Source organism: Gigantopelta aegis, chromosome 4, assembly GCF_016097555.1.
Source record: "Gigantopelta aegis isolate Gae_Host chromosome 4, Gae_host_genome, whole genome shotgun sequence".
Taxonomy (NCBI): Eukaryota; Metazoa; Mollusca; class Gastropoda; order Neomphalida; family Peltospiridae; genus Gigantopelta; species Gigantopelta aegis.
The window spans coordinates 64947075-64958012 of record NC_054702.1 but is presented as its reverse complement, the minus strand read 5'-3'; the positions used below and the strand labels follow the sequence as shown (position 1 = coordinate 64958012).

The following is a 10938-nucleotide window of genomic DNA, read 5'->3' as shown; positions in this document are numbered from 1 at the left end:
ACTTATATTTGCTTACTAAATTGAAGAAGTTCACCCAAACTAGAAATATATTTGGAGTAGACCTTGGAATACGTTAGATTTGCAGGGGAACATCTATACAGTAATACATTTTATCATTCACAGATTCAGTCTGCTGGCAAATTAATCAATGAATACTTTGACCATTTGAGAAACCACACTAATGCGTTATCATCTTGTTCGACGTACTGTCAATAGGATTGGACATTATTTTGTTAGGCAACGGTGAACATCATATGGAGGAGACTGGAATTTTCACAATGTCATGTCTGTCATTAATACTTTGATTCTTTTGTGATTTGCATGAAACAAAGTGAAATATAAGCTTTATCTTTTGGTGTATTATGTAATCATGTCAACTATCAGATGAGTATCTGGAGGTCTAAGATTCACAGAATCTAAATGACAAAACAATTACCATTGCTATAATATGCATTTAAAGAAACTCATTATTAAAAGCCATGACATCATGCATAAATAAATAAAAACAGTAATCACGCTAGGTGATCACAAAAAATTAAATATATCCTACTCCATCTATTTTGGCTGTCAAATCTATTGTTTTGACCGTAATGATAGACATATGTGTATGCAACTGATTTTCAGTTCAGTTTGGTTCGGACAGTAACCTATTTGGCATGATAGTTTCAAATCAGGAGCAGTTGCTTGCTTCAACATAAGTATTTGTATCTGCGCTAATTACCACTAAGTTTATCTCATTCAGCCACGAACTCTGCAATAAAAGGGTACTGAGTCACCCATTAAACCCTGTACCCTAATCAATTGGTACATCTGCATATATTATTGTCAATTGTGGAAGACTAACAAATAAATGCTGACAAGTGAGGTCCAAAGGAACGTACCTTTTGCAAAGGAGATACATCAACCGTCAGCATGATAATTTATGCTATGACAAATAGTCGAAAACATCAAATGTAACCCAATCAGGTCAACTTGTTCGATATGTTCTTGCATTAGCCTTAATGGATGGCTGCCAGAACAGAAAGATCGACACAGTGTTTGATGTTAATCGTGTAAAGCACACCAAAGCAACACAAAAGGGGCAAAGGAGGTGCCAATCCGAGTGAAATCAATCACTTCCAGTCGAAAGTGCTATATGTCCATCAATGAATGTAGTCCATATCAATTGTTTTTCTGCAACCCCCCCCCCCCCCCTCCAACAACAACACCTTGTGAACAAAAATGCTATCAGATTACAAGCGATGGCACTGAAGTGACAGGGCTTGTAAGAATCCAGGAATAGCATTGCTGCAAAAGAGATCAATGGGTGTATAGTTGTTTCGAATAAACTGTACAAACAAAACACTCAATTAATACATGTGCTTGTCTCACCAATACTAAAATATAGATATATTGTATAGTCATTACAATCTTTAGATTATTTATCTAATGATTATGACATTGATTTTGATGTGAGAAAATGTTTATAACAATAATGAAAAATACGAACTTTATGTTATGAAAAGGTGTTAACATTAACATATTAAGTATAACGCAGTCCTTACAACTAGAACCCAAATTGTTTTCCTGCTTAATTTGACATTTGCAAAACATGCAGCATGGTACCCCCCTCTTCCTACAAATACATCGGCTATTTGCACACTTGGTGCAGTTACACTGTAGTGCATACTCTTCTGGTATTGGCTATTCCTGAGTAAAAATACAAAAACATTTACTAATCAATACTAAATACCTTTTTTGACTTTACTATTAATGTTGAAGAAGAATGTTCCACTTTCGTAGTGTATAGCTAACCAGTAACATTACACTTTCCCACATGTAATCTAGAGACAATTGGCAATCTACAGGCAAACCGCCAAGTAAAATGACAAAAACAAACCTTCATCTTCCCATAGCTTCACAAATGATTCAACATTAAGCAAGTCACATACCTTGTTAAACAAAACATCTCTTTCTTTAAGTTTAATTTGACAAGACATAAACACGTGTTTAACTATATCATGAGCTACTGTGCCATATAAACATTGTTTTGATTGCAATGGAGTTGAACCAACATGAATGAGTAGCTATATCACGAAAGCTGTGTGGTTTTTCTAAAGCAAGTTTCCATAGTCTGTGTTCAGAACCAGATCTAATTGTACAATAGCGTGAGAGAGACAGTCTAGATTTGAGTTGTCTTTCTACTAACGCAGTTTCATGGGGACGTATATTTTGCATTAAAAGTTGAGTCCATATGCTTTTAGTCGTAAACATAGAATTACATACATAGTCATCTATCACATCACACAAATCATATTTACAAACTAGTGGCAACATATTAAAGATAGGAGACTTAGTATCCCAGTTCTCTTTATGAATTAACACTGACTTACACTTGTACTGCCCAAGTCTGGCTAAAAACATCTTTTTAAAAATAAACGATGACTTTGCATTACAAAGTTTACCCAGGAATAGCAGTGCTTGGTGATCTGTATGCCCTTGTAAACAAATTAGTCCAATCGAGTCTGTGGTAATTACGTTAGGAGTTTGTTTAGGGAAACCCTGTACCTTTCTACAGAAGTAGCGCTGAATTACTTATAGCATTTCATATTCCTTTAGTGGTAGTCGTCCCCACACATTACATCCGTATAAACCACATGGTAAAAGAACTCTTTTCCAGATTTTCAGAGATAAAATGGGATTAAAACCACCAAAACACAACCCAAAATCATAATTAGCATTAATTAGCTTTCTAAGTTTCTCACAAGCTCTGGTTGTTCGTTCTAATGTGGATTTAGTTGAACTAATCAAAACACCAGCATATACATCAGATTCTTTAACAGGTAGCTTGATTTTGCCCAAATGTAGTGTAGTTTGTAACAATGGTTTTCTTGTACACACAAATTGCAATATAGTACTTTTATTTGCATTATATCGTAATTTCAATTTATTTGCATATACTTCTGTAATATTAAGTAGTCTTTGCAGACCTGTTGGGCTGTATCTAAGTAACGTTGTATCATCAGCAAGGAGTATGCCAGGACATTGCCCCCAGGGCAAATTAAGACCATTAACAGAATCATTCAGTGCATGCAATAAATCATTAATATAGAGAGTAAAAAGCCATGCAGATATAACTCTGCTCTGGCCAACTCCTTGCTTAACATTAAACAACTCTGACTTATAGCCACCATAACTAACACATGACTGCATTGAGTTATATGGCAATCGTAAAAGTCTCCATAATGTGCCAGTAATTCCAATCTTATATAACTTGTAAAACAAACCATCAAGCCACACACGATCAAACGCTTTTTCATTATGAAGAAAGGCACAAAAACACAGATGAATTTCTTTTGTTATAGAAGTCAATACTCTCCATTAAAGTGAGTACGGCAGTTTGAGCGCCTGCATGTTTTCTGAAACCAAACTGGTAAGGATGAGGAAATTCTACATGTATATTAGTACCAGTACAACTTTCTAGTCTACCAAGTAACAATTTTTAAATTAATTTACTTTCGATGTACTATGTCGATTCTTCTTCAACACGAATAGTAAAGTTAAAAAAAAGAAGGTATTTAGTATTGATTAGTAAATGTTTTTGTATTTTTACCCAGGAACAGCCACTACCAGAAGAGTATGCACTACAGTGTAACTGCACCAAGTGTGCAGATAGCAGATGTATTTGTAGGAAGAAGTGGGTACCATGCTGCATGTTTTGCAAATGTCAAATTAAGCAGGAAAAAGATTTGGGTTCTAGTTGTAAGAACTGCTTGCGTTATACTTAATCCGTATGTGCAGGAAGCATATTAATTTACATTGGTGGTTGATAGTCTGACATAGGGGTATAACGATATACTCGATTATTCAATGAACCGAACAGCGATCTGTATTGTAGTTGCATTCGTATTAGTCACTAGCTGAACCGAATACACGAATACATATATGTATTGCTAACTGTACAATTTATGTTTCTAATCCACACTAACCAAAACGCAATACCGATACAATTGTTTTGATAATGTCTGGATCGGTTTTGTATTAGATGAAGTGTATACACCAATTCTTTTTTGTTCAACGCATTGGACTGGTAACCTGGAAGGCTTGATTTCGCTTATGTTTTTTTTTTAAAAGCTGTATCACGTCCAGCCTTATGAGTTCCGTTCCTAATGTGAGAGTCACGGGAGAGCGTATTTTGTATGTTGTATGCAATGTAACTTCAATATGCAAGCATTTAAATAGCTTATTAAAGCAAAATAAAACTTCCCTGTCATGGATAGGACTCTCTGGCGAAGTAAGAGGTTGTGCCCACGACAGACGTGCTTGAACAGTTATCTGATGGAAGCATGCCAAAAATCACACACACACACACACACACACACACACACACACACACACACAATAAAACTAAAATTCAAATACTCGAGATGAACTAACACGATTTAAGGCAGAGGACACGACTGGGTTAACTGACTGCTCTCTTACATGGTGGAAACACCGAACTGTATCCTCGTAGTATCTGTGGATGACGCCATTTTTAAAAGACCTTGACAGACGATTGCCATCATCATTGGTTTATCTAGAAATCTCAACGCAACTCAGACCCAGATTGGCGCACACGGTGCGTTTTTAATCGGATCCGTCTCGAGACAGATGCATTTATCCGTTCAATATCAAACATGTTTGATTTCTGAAAATACATCGCAGCGTTAAAAAACGCAACGCAGGGTAGTCGCACACGGTGCGTTTTTACTGTGTTCATCCCTTTTCTGCTTGACTGCGATTTTTAACGCTTGTGTACGCCAGCTTTTATGCATCTCAGCAACAAGTGTGCCAAGCGAGCGCATATTCAACACTGCTGGGGATGTGGTAACAGCACAGAGAGCTGCACTTTCCTGTGGAAATGTTAGTGTTCCTTATAAAGAACGTGATTCTGGACTAGACAATAGACACACCCATGATTAATCAGTTTTTACTTTAAAAAACCCAAACTGTTCTTCCTTTTTGCAAAACCTTTTCACTTTTGTTTTCATGGACGTGAATACATATTCGTATTCGTCCTCTCATATTCGTGGTATGTATCGTATTCGCAACCATATGTATTCGTTACACCTCTATGTAAGAGTGTTGCACACTTTGAATTAATTTGCATATAATTAATGATTTCGGTGTGTTAACAATGTTATTACCAATTGGTTGACATCCAATAGCCGATGATTAATTATTCAATGTGCTCTGGAGGTGTCGTTAAACAAAACAAACTTTAACCTTTTTTAACATATAAGTGTATTTTACTATTCAATGTCTACAGAAATATGGCAATAAAATTAGCTATTGAGCATTTACTTGTTTGAAATTGAACTAAATTTGTGTAATACAAATTTGTCAGATTTATTCAAATTATCATGACCTTTTGATATCTGGTAACCTAATTAAATAATGAAATGTTTATTTCAATACACAGCGGGATCTAATACAAACAATTTGGGTTGTGTGCTGTGTTATGATTTTTGGTTACACAGTTATAGCCATTTTCGTTGCCCACCCCACCTTAAATTTGTCTTGCAAATTTGGCCATGGAGGCTGTATCTTTGAATGTCATTTTCTGTTATTGCCGGGTTACAGAAAGTCTACCCTTACTTGTCTGTCTACCCACATGGTGTACTTAAAGAATATGAAGAGTAACTTAGGGGGCATAATACTCTGTATTGCTATGAAGGACCTCGGCAATGTGAACGTTTCACTCATGTATTTTGTAGTAAATATATAGTTGAAGTGTATATGCTATATCACAATGCATTTTGAGATTTTAAATACTATATTTTAGTCCTCTTTTTCTGCCAAATCAATTGCGTGGTTCGATCACTGAAACAAACTTTGTTAACTTCGCATACACCGGACACTTTACATACCAGGTTGGAACCGTTACAACCGCATGTGTGTGTTCTACATGAATATGCAGTGTCTTATCAATTTTAGATACTCTGGAGCCAGTAATACACAACGTACAGTAGCTGATATAATATTTAGAAGTCACTTCTCGTAATCAGCCATTAGCAATTGGATCTAATGCCGGTGAATTTAGTTCTAAAGAATTTATCTTTTCACCGAGGGCTTCATCAGTGGGAGGGAGATAGTCAAGCGTTGGTGTACATGTCATGCTCTGACAAACTTTTGATGACCACATTTAATGATGGCCTTCTTTCTTAAAATAACATTTTGGCTGACCATAGCATGCTAAAATAAATAACTGTTCTTGATTTGTAACCTGTGACAGAGGTATATTAATATTGCCCACTTAGTTGAGAGTATGCAAACCAGACTGCAACTTTTATTACTACACCCTTTCTAATGCCAATCAATGATTCCACAATATTACACCCAGTGGATCCATGAGCTGCCTCTAAGTTAGGAATGATGGGGGGATGTCTTTTTTTTACAATTGCATTTATAATAGTATATCAATCATTGAAGAAACAATCTTAACACTGAGTGCAATATCACGAAGATAACAAATGTCCAAAAGATGAAAAAAACTAAAAGTATAATTGTATCATCTGCAACTACATGTATGCTTCAGAAATTATGAAAAGAAATGAACCAGACCATGCTTAGTGAATGACATCAAGGTGTTTCAGGGTATGCTTCCCAGAGCATTTAGAAATCTAGATGACCTCAAATGTTTGTGGTGGCAGACGGGGTCAGCTGGTTCCTTTGGACGCATTGACTCCTTTGTGTAATTATGCTATTTGTATGTGTATGTCCGCTTGGGGATGCTACTATGAAGATGTGACATACAAGGATGACTTAATTATACACACTATTCGCTTGGTTACTAGTAGTGACCCAGTACCTGTATAAATTCGCAGCGGTGTTACGACTCACGAATTAGCCAGTTGCAAGTGTTAAAGCACATAGAGCACTATCAGTTGATACATATATTTGTTTCGTTTATGTTACTTCTGTAATTTTCGTGATATTTAACTCACTCACTGTCAAAATGACCTTTTTAATCAAGAGCCAAACGGTGACAGATATAAATGTGACTGTAGAAAAGCATTTCTCCATAATTCCTAACTTATTGACACCTAATGGACTCAGTGGGTGTAATATTGTGGCATCATTGTGTGATACTGGAAAGGGTGTAGTATTGTAAGTGCTAGTCTGGATTGCGTGCCCACAATTATTTAGGCAATATTGGCATACATCTGTCAGATGTCATAAGTCAAGCCAGGTTGTTTACTCAGTAACACTGACAGTCTATGACAGAAGACCGTCATAAAATGTGGTCATCAAACGTTGGTCGGAATACCATTGCCTCTCTTCCTCCCACTGATATAGCCTTTGGTGAAAATGTTGCCCATACCCATCCTCGAGTTACAGCATGAAGGGATACTTTAAATAGAACTAAATTCACCAGCTTCTGGGCCCGTGCTTATAAAACATTTAGAGTCCAGACTCAGTCTCTAATGACGTCACACGCATATAATTTGTATGATTTTGTCATGACATTAGTGTCTAAGACTCTATTAGAGTCTCGAGTCTAGACTCTAAACGTTTTATAAGCACCAGATCAGATTCAACATAAGGTTGGTCACGGGAAGTGACTTCTAAATCAGTTATACGAGCTACCGGTCTTATATTTCACTGGCCCCATAGAAGTTCCTGCATGTAACAGTGAAATTCATGTAGAACACATATTTTTGTTGCAACAGTTCCAACGTGTTCTGCTTAAGCACACGTGGCCAGGATTATTTAAATGCTACCATGCTAGTTGAACTGGCAGAAAAAAAGAGGATGATGATGAAGAAGAATGAGTCAAATATAGATAAGACAACTTAATATTAATGCTGTATTTAAATCATCAAACTATATTGTAATAGTTTGTAGCTAATACACTTGTCATTTGGTAGCGCTAACAAAGAGACCGTTGATATGTTCACATCGATGAGAACTTTTTGACAGTATACAGTATCATATTTATTACAGAGGCGGTGCACACGGTATAGCCGTACTAACTGTTGGGTGTTTTGGTGGGTAATATATGTTGTATCTGTGAAAATGTCCTTCACAGGTGAATTTGAAAGGGGAGTCTGGCAACCTCGAGCCGTACCATTATTTTAACACTGTGCCGCCGATGTAATATATATTATGGTAATTAGTTCTACTGTTGCTTCAGATAATTGTTTAATTGTTTTTGTTATCTTTTAAAACATGAAAACGACTTGTAATTCTTTTTTTTTATCATATCTGGTTACAGAGATATAGCACTGTTGATGTTCACAATCAGTGGCCATCTTGAATATTGTATTAATTACATCTACCATTTGCTTCAGAAAATCATGTTATTGCATAAGTTGTCTTTTAAAACATTCAAAAAGAAAAATAATTTATGTTTTTATCATATCTGGTTACAGATATATAGCACTTCGTTGAATTTCAGATTCCTTGGCGGCCTTCTTGAATATTTTAAATTGCTCAAGGGTGACAACTCTACACTCACATGGATATCACTATATACACCCAAAATATAAATAAACACCAATAAAATAAATTATGAGAATTTTGGTTTATGCCTCTCTGCTGCCGGACTAAATCTGTGATCAATTTAATTTCTAATCAGATCAGAGGGACTACCTGAGGGCAGTATTACTATTTATCATAAAATATCTTACATTTCTAGTGCAATCAAAGTATGTGATATTTTTTAGATCACATACTTTAAGAATTTTATAACTTTGCAAATTAGATGAAAATTAATCGAAGTCATGGCACTAGGTTTATTGGCATTTAAGCAAACGTACTAGGGTGACACTCCATAATTGACGTTTGCATTCATTTTCATCAAACAAAAACATTTCAATAGCAACTTTACACTGAAAACTGTCCAGCGTTCAGAAAAAAAAAAACACCATTAAGCACTAGTTTATTCTTATGTATGGACATCTAAAATGACGTCATTCGAGTTCGACGTCATTTCCATTCAAAAAACCACATCGTCACATATTCTTACGTCATTTGAATATTGGGTAATGGCTGACTGGAATTAAAGTTGCGTATACAGTTTACAAGAACATGTTGTATTAAGCTTGAGATTATATGATCAAGAGATTATTACCTTCGTGTGTTTCGGTATCGTCAATGTCATATATTAGGAATAAAAATAATGCATTGTCGGTCGACTCCCCCCTACCGATGGCTTTTTTTTCCAATATGCCCCCGGACCCCCCGAAGCAACTCGGGCGCACTATAAACTTAAACAACCCCATCCCTCTCAAAATCCTGGCTACGGGCCTTCTTTTAAATTACACTAGTTTGTACAAACACGGTTAGATACGTTAATAATCTCTGAACAAAACATTTTCAACAGCAATTATGCACTCAGTGTTTTCTAGCGTTCGGAAAAAGACGGCGTCACGCACCCAGTTTATTTTGTTGCAGGGAGAATACAAAGTGACAAGCGACGTCATTAAAAAAAAACCCCACAAACCCAACAATAAAACAATTACGCCGCCAATCTGCGCGTGCCAATATTACACTAGTTAGATATTGAGTAATTGTTATGACATAAGTAATATCTTACACTGGTGTGTAATAAAAAGAAATTATTACACCCGCGTGTGAATCGTAACGATTTTACGAAACTCGTGTCGTAAAATCGGTACGTCACACACGCTCGTATAATAATCTCTATATATTACCCCAGCGGTCACTCATAACTGGGAAACTATTTTAAAGATTTTCTCATTGTTAAATATTCTACATTGGTGTAACGCACAATACTTTTGGACTATTTTACGCATAAAAACCGATAACCTTGTCGATACTAAAGATGACATCATAACGATCTGGCAAACATAAAATGGCGTCACGTAGTTTAAACGTTTTCGTATACAGCTCTGTTTTCATTATGAAATTTGTAATAAAATGTTATTTTAATTCAATTCATTACAGATTTTTATTAACAGATTAAATAGAACTGGTTTATGAAAATTATCTGTATAACAATATTCAGGCCAGTATCACTGGCGTAGGAAGCGGGGGTGTGTGTGCCCCCCCCCCCCCCCCCCCCCGGAGGTAAGACAACTCTATACGTGAAATAATCAAATATAAAGATGGACAAATTATTTCCATAAAATAAACATGGCGGCCTTAACGCCGTAAATGTCGTTTTCTTTGGTATGTATTTCAGTTTTAGTTATTTCTAAATCGATTTTGTTGTTTAACACACACAAAAATGGTTCGGTTTTTTGTTTTTGGTTTTTGGTTGTTTTGTTGTTGTTTTGGGGTGGGGTTTTTCAAATACACTTTCACTTTTCTTCTTACGTCAAACCAGACTGAAATTATTTACTAAAACAAAGTTCATGGAGGACTATAGACAGAGGGTTTGTAATGATTTTACGATAGTATCCACGGTGATCTATTCTAGTGATAGCATTACGCCCTTACCGTTAGTTGTTCACGCATAGGTCTCAACCGGTGGACAAATATTTACTAAAAAAAAATCCATTTCATTGGTTAACTTCTTTACGTCGTTAAAAGCAAATGGCCGTTGCTACCTACGTCAGACATAAAAAAAATGACGTCATATGACACGAGCAATGACGTAATATGTGATATTCCTAACCCATCTTTATGACAAAACCATTAACTTTATAATATAGTCTCGCCACAGGAAACAGAGTCTGCATGGTGAAAGTTTTAGAAAGTCATGATGACATACATTCGTGAATCACTTTTGGTTGCATCAATGGCGCTCTTCGGAATTGGCGTCACTGAAAGGTGAGTCCAGCCTGAATAGACGTTGTGTGCCACTGGAGCGGACACGCTTATAGTTTGGAAACAAATGCGCAGTGGCTGGTGATGGTTAGTTAAGAGCAGGCCCGTAGAACGGATTTTCAAAAGGGGGGGGGGGGGGGGGGCTCATTTTTATGGTTGTTCTATCGTCAGGTTTCCGTA

The 10938-nt window shown here is 36.2% G+C and overlaps 1 protein-coding gene across 1 annotated transcript in view; it reads right to left on the bottom strand.

Moving 5' to 3' along the window:
* The window catches only part of LOC121370932 (mucin-17-like), a 38034-nt gene extending 27503 nt beyond the window's left edge, over window positions 1-10531 (bottom strand). The window contains exon 1 of the mRNA XM_041496477.1: window positions 10429-10531. Coding sequence (XP_041352411.1) covers window positions 10429-10446 — 18 coding nt within the window. The 5' untranslated portion in view covers window positions 10447-10531. The remainder of the gene's footprint in view (window positions 1-10428) is intronic.
* Between the last annotated feature and the right edge of the window lie 407 nt (window positions 10532-10938).